The 18,146-nt window shown below is 38.1% G+C and overlaps 1 protein-coding gene across 1 annotated transcript in view; it reads left to right on the forward strand.

The window, feature by feature from the left end:
• The first annotated feature begins 3,077 nt into the window (after positions 1–3,077).
• The window catches only part of slc7a10.S (solute carrier family 7 (neutral amino acid transporter light chain, asc system), member 10 S homeolog), a 44,827-nt gene continuing 29,758 nt past the window's right edge, over positions 3,078–18,146 (forward strand). The window contains exon 1 of the mRNA XM_041561215.1: positions 3,078–3,446. Within this exon, the coding sequence (XP_041417149.1) occupies positions 3,272–3,446 (175 nt within the window). The 5' untranslated portion in view covers positions 3,078–3,271. The remainder of the gene's footprint in view (positions 3,447–18,146) is intronic.

Below are 18,146 nucleotides of genomic sequence, written 5' to 3' on the forward strand. Positions count from 1 at the left end.
CTTGCACAAGGCATTTTCTATGACTAATAAAGATTAGCCTCTGTTGTAAAATACCTTGATTTAACTGAGCTTATCTGAGAAGTGTAATTCTATCTGACTCAGCATTCTATCTTATAAGGCTGATAAAGAGAGCAGAATAAAAAGTAAAGTCTTGTGAATTATAAAACCCTAAATGATCATTTACATTGTATGAATGATCTGAATTTTTATCCTGAATGTTTTTTGTTTTAATAAACTAGTGGTACCATTTTCTGGTATGGGCAGGGAGGCGCTTTGTGCCATGCTCCTAGGACTTCATTCTGTTTCTAGCAAAATTAAAATATATTCTTGTCAACATAAACAGAGCAACTGAAACAGACTCTCTCTAGTGGCACATGCAAAAGCACTCTAACAAAGGGTGTAAATGTTGCATTTTATGAGCAGCCATTAAAAACCCTGCTCCCTCAAATTAGCATTTCAGAAATGCTTACAAAAGCAGTTAACATGTTTGGTTGCTCCAATGCAGTTTAAAGGAAAACGATATCCCCCAAACAATGTAGGCCTCTATTAAAAGATACTGAGTAAAACAGCTCATGTGTAAAACCCTGCTTGATGTAAATGAACCATTATCATAATAATATACTTTTTTAGTAGTATGTGCCATTGGGTAATCATAAATAGAAAATTGCCATTTTAAAAAATAAGGGCCTCCCCCTGAGATCGTAAGATTCACTGTGTACACATACAAACCACATGTAAGGTCACATGAGCCAATTAACAGACAGAGTTCAGCCTTTTGCTTCCTCACTTCTTCCTGTTACAGTTAGAGTTGTAGTATTTCTGGTCAGGTGATCTCTGAGGCAGCACAGATAGAGTCACAAAATGGTTGTTCAAGGCATGAGATGTAAAAGGGCAATATTTATGTAAATATATATTCCAGTTTGGTAAGATTCTTTAATATGTCATTCAATTTGATATAAACTATCTGTTGCTTAAGTATTCATTTCGGGGGTATAGTTTTCCTTTAACTTCCACTAATGGCTTCTTCGCTGTGTGGTGCTATGTTGAAATCTGTGCAGCTTGAAATTCGACCATCGAATTGAATACTACGAAATTCGAAGTCGAATTCATAGGATTTTTTGCATCGTACGGTCGTATTCCGATCGTAGTAAGATCGTACTTCGAATCGTACGATTCAAACGATTTGATAGTACGGTTATCCCATAGGATAACATAGCACTTCGGCAGGTTTAAGTTGGCAAAGTATTGAAGTCGAAGTTTTTTATAAAGAGACAGTACTTCGATTATGGTCGAATAGTCGAACAATTTTACTTCGAATCAACGGTCAAAGTCGTAGTAGCCTATTCGATGGTCGAAGTATCCAAAAATTACTTTGAATTTCAAATTTTTTAACTTCGAAAATTCCCTCGATTTCACTTCGACCCTTGATAAATCTGCCCTTAACTGTTTGTCCTTGGGCACTCATTAGAATACAGACTTTTTCAATTCAAGTTCCCATGTAAGGTAAAAAAATTTGGAGAGAAATACCTTTGCTCATAAAAATTGCTTACAGCACAGCTTTAGAGGAGAAAATGAATGTTCTTCTCTAATTTTACCCTAACCATCCTTCAGGCTCAGCCCCCCATGTGTACTGAAAAACCAGTAGATATATACGCACAATCGTGGGTGACAAAATGCCAGAATATGCCCTTCCATTGCAGTGCATATAAATTGCTGTGAGCATGTCACTACAATGTCTGACACTATTTTTGCATGACTACATACTTTTGCTGCCATGCTCTTAGTGATTCAAATGAACTGCAAGGAAAGGACAGTTTCTGGTATATTGATGCACACAAGTTTACATGGAGGACAAAAAAACAATTGCATCTTCTATACAATTAATTTGTTCAAGAATGCCTTTTAGACCATGCGTCCTTAGGCAATATATTCAGATTGTACTTAGAAACAGTCAAACAAAATCAATCCCAGCATTCATGGGCATAACTAGATGGCTCTGCTGCAAAATAGGTAGGAGTCTCCCCATCATATTTGCCCCAAATAAATTCTCGTTGCCAAAGATGAAAAACAAAGATTAGAAGGCTGCTATTTTTTTTACAAAATGTGACAACCCCATTACCTTACCCTAATGATGGGTTTAATATATTAGAAATAATGGTTTCTTATTATTACTGTTCCCACCCATATTCCTAATACTATGCAAGTTGGATTGTGCATTGGCCCCCTTCAGATTAAATTTTTTCCCATCCTATTTAGGCCCTTAAAACAAGTTAGTTCCAGGGCCCAATAGCAGCGTCAGACTGGGGCAAAACTCTCCCATGCGAGCTCACACCTTTTTCCAGCATGTTAGTGCAATGGAGTCAAGGAGGGAGGTAAGGAGAAGGAGTGCAGGGAGCGGGTCTGTGCCTGCGGAGCCCAAAAAGTGCCAGGGTTCACCGGATTTTTTCTGGATGACCCACCAGCCCAGTCCGACCCTGTCCACTAGCAGCTATACCCAATATCATTACACCCCATTTGTTAGTGTTAGACTGATCAAAAGAGTCCTAGAAAGACATAGGGGTATATTTATCAAAAAGTGAAGTTAGAGACCACCACAGTCCTCTAGAGTGAAATTCTGCCACTATTCATTAATTTCTATGAGATTGTTAAAAGAGTATTTATCAATGGCTGAAAGTCAAAGATCATCCTTCAATAAATACGCCTTTCAAAATTCCATAGAAATTAATGGAGAGTGGTGGAATTTCACTCTAGAGGACTGCGGCCGTCTCTAACTTCACTTTTTGATAAATATACCCCATAGGGTTTTGTAATGATTTTAACTATTGTAAAAAATGTAAAGTCCAGAGAATTACAGCAGGGGGAGAGATGAAGGGGGCAAAACAAAATGCAATGTTTTACTTCACAGTCAACTATTGTTTCTAGTTCTATATTGCAAAATAAACTGGGTGCATAACTGGTGTGTAATTTTTTCCCAGTTGGAGGGATGGTACAGCAGAAGGCACTGTGCCTTTAAGAATTGTGTGGAACCCTCCCCCTGGCTGAGGCTGGGGAAAGCAGCATGTAAGAAGTGTACTGGGATTGTGTGTGCCAATCTCTGCTGTGTCACTGTGCTCTCTGCAGGTCCAGCAAAAAGAGCAGAGTAACCATCCTAAGTACCAGGGGCACAGCAAGGGGCCACATCCCAGAATCTGGGGAAGATCACACAGTGAAGTGAAAAGCACAACAGGCTGGCAACTGAGCGCAGCAGAATCTTTCAGGGACCTGGAGAGACATGGCAGGAGAAAACCAGCTACAGAACTCATGCAAGAACAGTCAGGAGCAGGATCCAACGGTACCCACACAGCACATTCCCAATGCCACCACTACAAACCAAGAAAGCCCCACCACAGAAAAAGTGACTCTAAAAAAAGAAATTGGACTCATCAGTGCATGTGCCATCATTATAGGTAAGGAAAGCCAACACAAAGTCATTCCTTCTATATTTATAGTGATGCTGGCTAGCCAGAGCTCTGCAAAATTGGGCACGAAACAACCCTGGAGCCAAGTATGTTTAAGCTCAAAAGACAAAAGTACCCACTTCAATGGAGTTGTAATGATTAGTAAGTTACCAATTAGCTGTTTATGAACTGAACATTCCTTATGTTTTGATTCCTTAGGATTGTTATTAGATTTATATTGTAAGATTTCAATAGAGATTTGAAAATATAACTGGTGAATTGGTTCATTTATATATATTGACTGTATAAAAAGAGACAGAGAAAGCCGGCGCAACTCATGACTTATCTAAAATTTCAAAAGGGTATTTAAGACAGATGCATCAAACCTGATCATTGTTCCAGTCCTACTCAAACCCTGACAAAATCAGGCTGAAGCCGTCAGTTTTGATGCCATTGACTTAAATAAAATCGTCCCATTTTTGAACAGTCTTGAGCTGTGCCACAGTTTTTTCTATCAGTCTCTAAACACCCAGGCTTTTTTTTCATTTGGTATAAGACGAGTCCATGTTAATTATGCATTTTTACAAATAAAATATTAGATGTACATTTCAGAGAGTGACATTTATAGAATGTCATTTAAAGGTGTAGTTCATCTTAAAATTAACTTTTATCACGTTATCGAATGTTCTGTACTTATTTCCCCTTCTTCTTTCTCCTCTTTGCATGATTCAAACGGGGGTCACTGACCCCAGCAACTAAACAACTACTGCTATTTTAGGGTAACAAATGTATTGTTTAATTTTATTGCTTCTCTTTCTATCCAGGCCTGTTCTTATTCATATTCCAGTTAATTTTTTTTATTTAAGCAATTGCCTAGTCCATTGCTAGGGATAAATAAGATTTTCCACTGCTGCAAATCCAAACTGTAGAGCCGCTGAACAAAAACAAACTAAATAATTCTGCAATGCAAAACTTTAAAAATGAAGGCCAGTTGAGAACTATCTCGATATCCCCGTCTACATCACACCAAAATTCAGTGCTAATGTGCTATAATTTCTTGCATTTATTTCCACTGCTAATATGTATACAGCTTTATCAGACAAATCCTCTGTGTGTTATGCTTCTTATAAGTCAGTGAAAATAAATCTGTCCCTGAGTTGTTTCTGCAGGTTAAATTTATTTCTCTGGAAAAGGTTTTCCTTCATTTGCAGTCAAAAGGAACAAGTACATTGTAGATTTTGTTGCCCTCAAAACTTCAAAAATGATTTCATTGATACAAGTTTAAACTTGTATCCAACATTTACCCAGCCCTGGAAATCTCTCTAGTACCCAAGGGGGTTAATAACTCTTGTAGAGTCAAAAGGAAGTATTGAAAAGAATAGGAAATGTACTTCTGTATAAAAGAGACAACGTTTGCTCTTCTAGGTCAGTTTAATTACCTGTAAATGAATTAAAATGACTAAATGCTGAATGGGTTCTCACTGTGAGTTCTGGCCATAAATTGCTCTCATTAACAAGTCTTTGCTCCTTTTGCTGGTAGAGTTCAGGTACCTGCCCCCTATGTTCACACTCGAATAAAGATGTGTGAGAAATAATTGGCGGATGTGGACTAGGACATGGACATCACGTCCTGAAAGAGTATTCTTCCTCCAGCATCACATAAATCTGAATCTGGTTGCCTGGCTGATTGTTTGGTGTTTCCATTGGATTACAATAAGCCAAGGAGACTTGAGTAGTGAAAGCATTCTGTATTGAGGCTGGTGCTAGATCTAAACCATGGCTTTAATTGTATTTGTTTTAATTTAATTTTCAAACTGAGACCCTATCTACTTTACTATCCCCTTATTCACTTACTGGGCTAGAGAGAAAATAGTCTTTGGACTCCTGACGCAGAGTGCACAGGGCATAGAGTGAACCTGTTTCTGGAAATATAAATACAATTGATTCCCTCATCTTGAATGTGGTCTCTGGTAGCTTGAACCTCTTGTGAAGGAAACATAATATATGATAGATGCCTTTTAAGTCTTTTGTAACTAGATTCGATTTGGCCAAAACTATTCACACACTGCTTCCAATACGGTATAATAAAAGTTACAGCTGTGGTAACCCCAACAACCAATAAGGCATTTGCATTTAGAAAGGTTACCAGTAAATGCAAGCTTCTAATTGGTTGCTATACACAATGAACTATTGCAAAGGAATTAAGGTTCTGTTGAGGTCAGGCCATTAGGTTAAAAACAGACTGGAGGACTTTTTGCACTAGGGCAAGTGGTCCCTTACATCTATTATGTTAGAACACATTCTGGGGGCTTTAATCTTTATCAGCTTGCATGAAGACAGCTGCTAAGTATGCAACTTTTAAACAAAACCGGGATGGTTTGTCCATATGTTTCAATGTATTCAAGGTGGCCAACTATGTCAGTCCTACAGTCACATTTATCTGATTGATTTAGAATGATAGTATTTCATTATGCATATTTATAGAGACTAGGGCAGGGGGTCAGGTGAAAATGTGTGGGGGTTGACCATTCAGCCTGACATCCATTCTGAGGTTGCTAGCTTGCGATCAGGATCATTCACTCCTAGAGATGGGCGCGTACACGGCGTTTAGGAAGTGCAGAAGTGGAGTCTGCTTGGACTTGTTCTCCGCGCCTCGTTTGAACAAGGAATCGTAGCAGAAGTATTTGTCATTAGTGAATGATCTGTGACTTGGTCTATACTGCTGCCTGTGTGCTGACATACTTCTTTAGTTTACTGTACTGGCACGTCAGTATGTCTTTTGCACCTTCAGCCCTAAAGAAGTATGTGAGAGCAGCGCATAACTACGTGCCAGTACATGTCTATTACTAACACCTTCAGCACACAGGCAGCAGTATAGACCAAGTGGCAGATCATTTCACTAATGTGCCCAAATATTACTGCTATGGCAAGGCAATTCCTGATTGCACTGTGCTGGCGGCCCACATTATTATTAATTTCATGATTGATGCTGCGAACTGGTGTAAATTTGAAAACGGGCCGCAATTGGCCCACGGGCTGGACTTTGGACATGCCTGGACTAGGGTTTTCACAGTTAAAACTCCTATTGGACACAAGAGAATCACCTAACAGGAGTTGGGAATGATAAAATACTGAAAGGGAAAGTTGTGTTCACCACTAAACATTTTTAAATGATCAGGGTGTGATATGACAAGGTAAGTAGAGACCTTGATTCTGGGATGGCAGTGGATGTGATTTACTTAGACTTTGCTAAAGCATTTGATACAGTGCCACACAAAAGGTTACTGGTTAAATTAAGGAATGTTGGCCTGGAACTTAGTATTTGTACCTGGATAGAGAACTGGCTAAAAGATAGACTGCAAAGAGTGGTGGTAAATGGAACATTTTCTAATTGGACCAGTGTTGTTAGTGGAGTACCGCAGGGCTCTGTACTAGGTCCTTTGCTTTTCAATTTGTTCATTAATGACCTGGAGGTGGGCATTGAAAGTACTGTTTCTATTTTTGCAGATGATACTAAATTGTGGAGAACTATAGGTTCCATGCAGGATGCTGCCACTTTGCAGAGTGATTTGTCTAAATTGGAAAACTGGGCAGCAAACTGGAAAATGAGGTTCAATGTTGATAAATGCAAGGTTATGCACTTTGGCAAAAATAATATAAATGCAAGTTATACACTAAATGGCAGTGTGTTGGGAGTTTCCTTAAATGAGAAGGATCTAGGGGTCTTTGTAGATAACACGTTGTTTAATTCTGGGCAGTGTCATTCTGTGGCTACTAAAGCAAATAAAGTTCTGTCTTGCATAAAAAATGGCATTAACTCAAGGGATGAAAACATAATTATGACTCTTTATAGGTCCCTGGTAAGACCTATAGACATCTGGAGTATGCAGTGCAGTTTTGGACTCCAGTCCTTAAGAGGGATATAAATGAGCTGGAGAGAGTGCAGAGACGTGCAACTAAATTGGTTAGAGGGACGGAAGACTTAAATTATGAGGGTAGACTGTCAAGGTTCGGGTTGTTTTCTCTGGAAAAAAAGACGCTTGAGAGGGGCATGATTATACTTTACAAGTACATTAGAGGACATTATAGACAAATAGCAGGGGACCTTTTTACCCATAAAGTGGATCACCGTACCAGAGGCCACCCCTTTAGACTAGAAGAAAAGAACTTTCATTTGAAGCAACGTAGGGGGTTCCTCACAGTCAGGACAGTGAGGTTGTGGAATGCACTGCCGGGTGATGTTGTGATGCTGATTCTGTTAATGACTATAAGAATGGCTTAAATGATTTTTTGGACAGACATAATATCAAAGGCTATTGTGATACTAAGCTCTATAGTTAGTATAGGTATGGGTATATAGAATTTAATTAAAAGTAGGGAGGGGTGTATGTATGGATGCTGGGTTTTCATTTGGAGGGGTTGAACTTGATGGACTTTGTCTTTTTTCAACCCAATTTAACTATGTAACTTTGTAACTATAAAAAAAAATATTATGTACAATACTACCCTTTCTTATTTTTTTTAAAAAAATGTTTAGAGGTTAGAATAACTTTCCCTTTTGCTTGTCCCAACTTTCTCTTTGATCTCCTGCACTGAACAGCCAGAAAAAGATACGTTTCTAAATGTAAATTATTAATCAACCCTCGATATTCGACCCTTAGTAAATCTGCCCCCATGTGTACACAATAGCAGGAAAGAAATGCAGTCAGGGCCAGATCTACATAGTAGGCGCCCCTAGGCCCGCTGTCATTCATCGACCTGTCCCCTCCCTTTTATTTAATCAAATTTTCATCATTGGGACCAGAGCAATGGGGATTGGTGTACAGGAAATTTAAAAAACTATTTAAAAAGGACTCAGAGCAGCACTACTTTGAGGGTTTACAGGTATATTTAGGTGGACCTTTCTGATAAGGCTTACTTAATTTTAACTTTTTCTTCTCCTTTAAAGGCCAATTTACCTTCATTAGCAAAACTGTAATAACACATAAAACCTGACCTTAAACCCCCCAGAAATGTGTTCAAACTTTTCATAACCTGAAAAATTTTGTAAAACGGACATGGTAATTAGGGGATGTGGCCATAAAATGGACATGGTCAAAAAATGTTCGCCACACTGCGCAGGGCGAAACCTTTTGTCCCTTTTTCTGTTTTCAAAATGTTGGGAGGTATGTCAGAATACAATATTCTTAGTCTTTAACCCATGAAATGCCTCTATATATCTATACTAAGCCTATAAATGTATATAGAGTATTTTTACTCTTTGGTGGCTTTTTGGTCACTATTGTGGATCTACTCCACCTCTACCTTAACCTTAATAAGAATGTATCTGCTTGAATAAAATCATGAACTAGATTGTTATGTGCCAAGTACTCCTACCCTTTCACCGAAAAGGATTCACTTTACATTGTCCCATTAAAGGCCAGCATAAAGCTTTGCACGCACAGTGCTCCATGATTTTGTAGCACGTTTCATCCACTGTGTAATGCCGGGAGATATAGTATGCAGTAGCTCAGGACACCAACAGCAATAGATTATAGTTTCCATTTAATTGCCACAGGGAGGTTGTTTCTTCACCCTTAGGTTCTTAATAACATTCTGTTCCGTGCGCAGTGTAAAAATTTCAGAAACTATTTCAGCAACAGCTTATTGAAGAATTTTGAAGCAAGATAATAATAAAGGCAATGAACTACTATGAAAGTATCAAATGTAAATGAAACCAGTCATTGGGGATGACAGAAAAAAAAAGGTTTATTATGTACTTCAAGAATGAATCATCTGTATAGGCAGTAATTGGGAACAGCCTTTACATCAGTGTGCTGCTAAACTACACTATAATCCAATTTATACCAAAGCTTTAAAAGTCATAAGCCATTTTAGTATTATAAATCCATACCGAAAAGGGCAAGTCACCTAACAGTTATTTCTGTATCATAGAACTTCCCACGAGTTGAAAGGAAAAAGTTCAGATTCATTAAATGCAGGCATTCTAATAAATTGCAAATTTTTAGTTTACAATAGATAGTAATTCATTATGTATGTTTCTTTGTGTGCATTACAAGCACTTGTAGCAGAATCCCCGCAGGTTTTTATTGGGTCATTCCCTCTTCTGTGTGGTTTTTTCTAAAGGTTCTATCTGTTTAAGGTACCGGAGAGCTAAGTGGACAGTTTTTTCTCATAGGGTTCTTACTTTTTTTTTTTAAATGTAAATTGGCATATAAGGATTTAGAATTCTGATTAGAATCAGAATTCAGCCAAACATTTGGTATTAAACTAAATCCAAAAATTAGGAATTTGGTACATCAATATATATATAATTTATTTAATTAAGGTAAATTAGAAACAATCAAAACTTAATTACTGTGATGGACTTCCTAATATATTAGGTATTTGGAATTTGAACTGCTATTTAGCCCTGTGGTGGGATCCTTCAGTCAGTGGCAGTTGCAGTGGCCAGATGTTACTGCACCCCATTTCAAATTCAATTTACGGCCACAACATATTAGTAAGTTGTTCTATTCTACCAAAATATATTAAAAGACTTATTAATTAGTGCCACACTGGGCCCTCTAATCTGCTGGGCCCCTCTGCAGCTGCAGGGTCTGCTTCCTTTGTAGCCACGCCCCTGGTCTGGAGCTTTTCAGCCCACTAGGATACAGCTTGCTACAAACCAAAAAAACTAAATCCATATAAAAAACACATCATCTATTACTCTGGAATTAGATAGACATTATTTAATACCATGTGAAATATAAAGCCAGTGTTCTTTGTTTTTTGGGGTTGACTGAGAGCTTTGGGTCATTGTATTGAGATGAGTACCTCTTAAAACAGTTCTTGCATTATTTCACTTTTTCTGTATTTTTTTGCAGTAAATTTAAACCTGGGTGTTATCGTAGAGTATTTTTGTTTCTATGATAGTAAACGATGATAGTAAAAGAAAAAAAATGGATTGAGTATAGCGCTATACTGTCAGTATGCCAGTTCATTTTCATTTTGGAACTGCAGAGAATTAGGATAGTAGCATTCATTTGGAAATCTGTTCAGTTCTGCATTGTATAATCCGTTTATAGCTTAGTCCTCAAAAAGCCCCTTGGAATGCGGGATTTAAAGCACACAATGAATTTTCATGTTGTTACTTGTTAAGAATTTTAATGTACATTTTTTTTAAAATCAGGCACGAGTCGGGCTCTGCTAAAGCTGCACTCCGAAATTACTAATTTGGAAACCAGGTTACTCCATGATGGAGTTTATAGCCCCCTATGAGAGTAAATCTTGAAAGAATGCCTGAACCTTAGAATAGAAAGCAGGCAAAAGGTTTAGGGTACATTGACTGGTGTAACCTTTCACCTAGAATCATCGAGATAACACACATTCTGGTATCATTCTAGTATCAGTATTTAGTATAATAAGCTGTTAATTGCACGTTGTATAATAAGAACTAAGCTTGGAGTAAAGTGAGCATTGTGCCCTGCTATGTTTTAGTATTTTTTCAAAACCATGTTAAAGTAAATGAACCAAAATGGTTAAATCCAGCTTTAGGACATGGCGGTAGGCTCAAGTGGTGTATTTATTGTGCCAGACCTAGGTTTTGCCTTCCTTTTTCATATGAACTCATTCAATTAGGGATTTTTTTGTTACACAGTCGATTCCTCACAGTAATTACCATATGTATAGCAAGTGCATAAAAATATATGGTTAAGAAGTGAAATACATATAAATTCAATTAATTGGAGGAGTAGTAAGAACATATGCACTGCTTATATACATAAATTCAAATCAATAAAAATCAAATACATTAATACCTCTATTGGCACCGATAGAAACCCGGTGCCATATCAAAGTATACAAGATGCACATAAGTGGCCGGCCAGTTGCATATGAGTTACAAAGTACATGTGGGTGATTTCCCAGATGGCCACTTGTGAAATACTAGTTGTGACAAATGGGATCCAATTTAGCTTGTCCGCATGGGAATGACTCCCCAGATGTCACATGTGAAATACTATTTGTAAAAAATGCCATATCATACATATGCATCTTGTATACGTATTACATCAGGTGTAGCCCACTGGTACCCAACAAATGTTTTATTTCATTAGTTATGTCATATAAACAGTCAATATTTATTGGCCCGATAGGAGGCAGTTTGGCCCTTTGTGTATTTGAAATGGTAGGGCCTATTTTGAATCAGTCTGGACCTGCCTAAAAGGCAGCAGTCTCCAACCTCTTGTCTCTTTTGGCACTTAGCTCTTAATCTTTAATGTAACTATACTTTGTATTTATTTGAATTTATTATGGTATTGAGCCCCTGTTTGTTCTTTAAATGTATTGTCTACTTTACAGTGTTGTGTAGATATGTAGCACTATATAAATACAAATATACATATATGTTTTAAAGCTACTCTTTCCATTTATATTAGTAGTATACTTGTTTCCTCAGACTGAAAGGAAACCAAGATTCATTGTAGGAACCATTTCCCCTCATTTTACACTTATAGTATAATGCAAACCCTCCCTCAACTTGTTCCATTGTGGATTCTGGGCATTGAAGTCCCTCTACTTTCCAGAGAATCTGTGCACAAACCTGGAAAGCGGAGGGACTTTAAGTCCCAGCATACATAACTTTACAAAGGAAAGACGTGAGGGAGGGGTGACATGATATCGTGAGCCAAAGGGGAGGGTGTGGAAATGGTTCTTTTAATCTTAGGTATGTCTGTGTAAAAATAAAGGATATTTATTTCTGGAAATTCAGATAGTGTGTATATATATATATATATATATATATATATATATATATATATATATATATATATATTTCTTCTTATACTGTGCTGTATTCCATTTAGAGCCCTTTGATAGAGGCAAAAGACACAAGAGTGGGATTTGGGTGTCACAAATGGAAAGAATCTTGTGGGCAGGGTTTATGTGGGTCATGGGTGGGTTTTTGGCATAATGGGAAACATTCAGGCAGATCAGGGGCATGACCTAGTGTTGGGCATACTTTTTTATTGGCATCCCATTTTACTTGTTAGCAGGTTCCACAACCCTCCTCATGGGAAGGGCACTACTAACTTAGTAGTATTGGGCACCATGATTGCTTATGGTGGCCCTGTTCTCATTGACTTTTAGTAGAACACAAGATACCCCCCAACCCCTCAACTCTTCTGCAGAATTTAGCTGCAAGTATCCAGTGGTATCCTGGGGAGGTTTGTTTTCACACATTTTATTTACCTTTTAGGCACCCAATGGCCACCCTCTAAATCTGTCACCCTAGGTATCGGCCCTCGAGTGCCTATATGGTAAATACAGCCCTGAGGAGTGCATAACTCAATTTATATGTTAGGGTGGTGGCACACAGGGAGATTAGTCACCCAGCGATAAATCTTCTCTACTGAGGGTGACTTAACTCCACAAACGCTTTCCCGCCCACAAGTTTGTGAAACTTCGGCCGACTTCGAAAACCAAAGCAATGCGTATGCAGGCCTGGATTTGCGGCCAGTCCGCAAAGGCCTGGGCCTAGGATGGCGTAGTTTAATTCTGGAGAACTGGCCACTAGGCACTAGTGTTCTGAAAAGAAGAAAGGATGCGCATGCGTGGTATCCATTAAGGGGGAGGAGCTGACGGAGGATGCCGGACAGATGCCCTCAGGGCAAATCCAGTCTTGTGCATATGCCATCCAGCGCAAAGGCATTTGGGGAGATGGTAGAGCAGATTTGTCGCCGGACGACTAACCTCCCCGTGTGCCACCACCCTTAGCGGAAAGTGTGTCAGAAGTTAGAACTAGGCCACATGACTTACAATATGACAGAGATAAATGAGCAACTTGCAGCCACAAGGATTAGATTCACTCTTTAAATACCAGTGACAGAATAATAAATGTCCTCCCGATGTTTGTTTTTTTTCCATGTGTTGTACTTTTGCTTGTAGTTTAACCTTATTCATATCCTGCTGTGCTACATAATGTTATTACCAACTCAGCGGTTTTGTAAAGAACCTGCTATCAAATCAGAAATACAGTCCTGGCTTTCCTGTCTGTGTCATATACTACACAAGCTCTCTTTTGAAAGGCAGAAACCCAATTCAAATCGCATGATTATCAAGGAGTATTCCCCATTCACATATACCCAGAGAACTGTGCTGAACTTTATGGAAACTAGGGTTATAAACCAAAAATTTGCTCTGTCTAGGAGCTCATCTTCCATGCCTTCTATATAGGCCGTTTGTTTATTTGTAGATGCCAAATCTTGCAGTTTCTTTGTTGTAGTAGTGCCAGCATGCTATGCAAACAAGATCCTAAACTTTCAGATACATAAAGTTCAGTGAGCCCCAAAGAATTCTACAGCATTTATAGTTATATTGAGTATATGCCAAGCTTTTCACATTAGGATTGGGTCCCCTTAGTCAGGTATGCAATGGGACATCATAAATAAAAATCACACAGTGTTAAGGAGGCATCCAACAGACAGACTCATCCACAAGCAAAATAAGTGCGACTATAAAGAAATATATGTAGAGTGGACCAATATATCAAAGTAAAGGCAAACATTTATAAAATACATATTTGATTCTACAATTTATCAGTATTAAATAACAGAACAAAATACATAACCATTAATACTTTAATATGAATTAGTGCAGCGAAGATGTTCTAGTAGAACTTGCTTATAAATTACCATGCTGGCCAGCATAAGGTACATACTGTATGTAGGTAGGCAGGTAGCCTGGTTATATTAGGGCTCATGACATCAATATAGACTCATTCAGTATGTCACAGGGGGGCCAACATGGTATTGTTTTACTAGGCCCTGGAGGGGAATGTGAGAATTTGTCAAATGTATGATTAGATGCACAGTGCTGAGTACTTTAGTGCTCATTTGCAACTGAAGCTGTAGTGACGCTTATGCAAAATAAGATGCAGTTGTTGAATAATTAGACACCATTCATTCACTCAAGGTAAACCCACAAGCACCTCCTTGCACTTCCCTATAGTTGTGCTGAGCATTGGTGTGTCTCTCCCGGGCTCCTGTTATGATTTGTGCAAAAGTGTGCACAGGAAAAACCCTGGCGCCACATCAACCAATTTGACAGTAATTCCAAGGTTCCCTCTGCAAACTGCATCAATGGGCACAGTAGACTTGCAACTTTGCTTATGCTGAGGCATCATTTTGACACCAAGCACTGGAAATTTTACAGCACAAATTAATCTGAATTGAGCTGTACACGTGCTTCTTGATATCTCTGCAATGGGGTTCAGCACAACTCCCCCTCTCAGCTGCTATTACACTGGAGTTATGGGGGGGAAAGTGAAAATATCATAATAAATATTAAAAGTAAATATCATAGCAAATTGCTACCTAAATTGTATTTTGTGCTGCACTTGTGGTTGCAGGCAACTCCTTTTGTGTACTATTTTTGACTGAACATGGAAAGTCTGAACATATTTGGAATAATATAATAAAAAACAGGGATTGTTTATCCATATATTGCAATATATTTAAGCTGGCCAACTACGTCAAAGTCATCCCATATCTGGCCAGTCCTACGCTCAATTTTCATCTGATTCATTAAGAATTCTATTGCTTCATTATACATTTTACAAAGGGACTTAGTTTTACCTGCAACTTATTAGCTGCTTTCTGAAACCTGTTTTGTTTAAAGGGTAAGGCATTTTTCAGTAGCAGTATGCACAAACAGTCTCTCTCTTAAATATATTGATAATGGGTTGAGTGCAGAGGAATCTTGTATTTGACTATATGTATTTTGTGGTCACAGCCTCATTGAAACCCTGCCTAATGTAAAAAATTAGTGGTGAGCACAACTTTCCCTTGTTATCTATATATATATATATATATATATATATATATATATATATATATATATATATATATATATATATATATATATATATATATATATAAAACCTTTTATCCAGAATGCTTGGGACCTGGGAGTTTCCATATGAGGGGTCTTTCTGTAATTATATGAAATGAAATGAAATGAAATGGAGTCAATGGAAGAGGTCAATGGCCTTCCTGTAATTCTGGATAATGGCTCTCATACCTGTATTGATAACACACAAGAGCCAATATCCTGTAAATCTTATCTTAATAAATAGAGCTTAGTGATGTCATCAGTTATAATGGTTGCTTAGTGATGTCATTTGTGCCCCTTAAATTACTGAAACCGGTGTATTAAATAATGCACCCCCTGTTGTAAAATATTAGGATATTAAAAGACATCTCTGAGTTCCGTGACCTTTATAAAAGCTTTTATGTGGACATGAAACTCTTTTGTGACTTTTAATACCCTCATTCTTTACAACAGGGGGCATATTATTCACTGTGTATTACCCTTTAAGTGCTGCTGTGCATGGGAAAATGTGCAGCAGGTCACTATCCATATTTTGATGTGGACTTGAATTTTCATAAAAACACATTGTTTCAATTATTTTAGGCTTTTAACATTTTATTTTTATTGACAGTGATAGTGTACTGGGAAAATTATTCTGTAGTTTTATATATGCTATTTCCTTAGCATATATAAGTTGTATTTTTTTTTAATCAAGTGCAAGCTTGTGAAAGAAAAATGGTTCTGATTTTCATCAAACTCTCCCATGAATGTACAGTACTTCATTGCTTCTTTTTTCTTCCTTCCCTGCTTGCATATATTTCAGACACTAAAGGGTTAGGTGGCCGCAGTTGCTTTGGCTGCCTTTTTGCAAGCCAATGTGTGAAAGTCTGCTTGCAGATCTGCATGCCAAGCAGGGAGCACTTAGGAAAAGGGACATCATTTCTCAGGGTGGTTGCCTGGGGAAAAATGAAGGGACTCTGAATGTGGCTGGGGTGTTAGTTTGACCTTGTGCCACTAAGCTAAATGCCTTTGCTGCCTAATAAAGAGGTTCTGCTGAGTACGAATGAGATTTCCTTCTAGCAAGAAAACTTGGAGCCATTAGACAACTGTCTTGCAAAGAAGATACCAGCTCTTTGTTCCGTGCACGGTCGTAACTGCTTGACAAATGCACGTTCAGCCTGTGTTTAAAGCTGGCCTTTCCGTGTAAGTCATTTGCATGGGTTATGTTCAAGCAAGGAGACGCAACCTTTCTAGGATCTCTCTCCCAAAGCAGTTTGCCGATCTGTTTATTTAGTTATGTGTAGTTCTTACATTGTAATTACCTCATTGGCATTTGATAAATGAAACTGTTTTATTAATACAAAGAATTTCCTGTATGTACAATACAGAGGATGAGGAATATGGGTAGAGATGGTCTTTGTGTAAGGTATCTATGGGATACATGTACCTGCAGATTCTCCCTGCATAAAGGGATAAACTGCTGTGTAAAATTCCAGACAAATCTGTATTTAGCACAGTACAATTTTGTATAAAGGAAGGGTTTCTATGTCATTTAGTATTACCACTGGTATTGGAGTATGTAATACCTTCACCTTTTATTCATTCATTCAGACAGGGCTGCCATACTTCTCAGACCAGTCATTTAATAGTGAAACAAGGGTTGCCACCTTTTTTTTTGGACAAAAAGGGGCAGGGGGGTGGGTCAGTGACATGGGGGTGCGGGAATGTCGGGGGCGGTTGATATTTTGAGGCGGACGGGTGACATCATGGGCGGGACTCATGATGTGGCAGTCAGCAATTGGCTGATCTCCATGTCATTTACTTTAATCTCCTGTTCAGTTTTTCTAATTTGAAAATCCGGACAGAAACTTTTCACACGGGCAACTGAACTGTTCAGGTGAAATCCGGACAAGTGATAAATTGCTTTACGCTGCAAAGAAATCCATAAGCCTTTGTACTGTCCGTTTACTCTCGCGCCATTGAGTTCTGCCCTTAAACAACCAGAACCAGAACTCAAATGGTTAGCTGAATTTTAAAATATATTCTGCAGCAAGTAAGCCTAAACTGGTTTATACTGGAGGGTGACTGATGGGCTGGTATGGTAATATGTTCTCCCATTCATCATCTCTGCCAGATGTTATACACTGTTCATGGGGGTCTGCGTGTACTGTTTCTAGGTATATCCTTTCTTATTTTTTGCATGATTATTATATTTCTTTTACATAAGTGTCCACACTACTAATCTAAAAAATTGATTACCCAACAGGTGGGACATTCTATTAAAAGAGACTGCATGTCTCAGCTACATATGAATAGTCTGGTTTTAAAGTCATACTGACACTACTTTTTAAAATATGAATGTACATTAAAAGTTACCTATAGGTAACTTTTAATGTACATTCATATTTTAAAAAGTAGTGTCTGTATGACTTTAAAACCAGACCTATAGGTCATGTTGATCGTTTTTTGCTGAGAGGTCTGTTTTTCTAAGTAATTGTTATTTAAAGTTCCTAAACCTGACTGTTTTGTAAACCTAACTGTTTCATCTCAACCTCTCGGTTAAGTTCCTAAAACTAACGGACTCCTGCTGCACAAATATGGCAGCCCCCTCGTAGATGAACACAGGGAGTCAGACAGGTAATGGAAAAGCATCAGGCCAATAATTTATAGCAACATTATAAGTAGAATGCAAAGCCAATATTATGATAAATGCAAAAAAGGTTTAATTTCTGGTGTCAGTATCTCTTTAAGGATGTCAATTTGCATTCTTAACCATGAATTCCACAGTTTGCTCAAAGAAATAACCAATGTTATACTAGGAACCATATTCCAGCAACATGAGGAATGGAACTTTGCTTCTTG

The sequence above is a fragment of the Xenopus laevis genome, chromosome 4S, assembly GCF_017654675.1.
Source record: "Xenopus laevis strain J_2021 chromosome 4S, Xenopus_laevis_v10.1, whole genome shotgun sequence".
NCBI classification, from domain to species: domain Eukaryota; kingdom Metazoa; phylum Chordata; class Amphibia; order Anura; family Pipidae; genus Xenopus; species Xenopus laevis.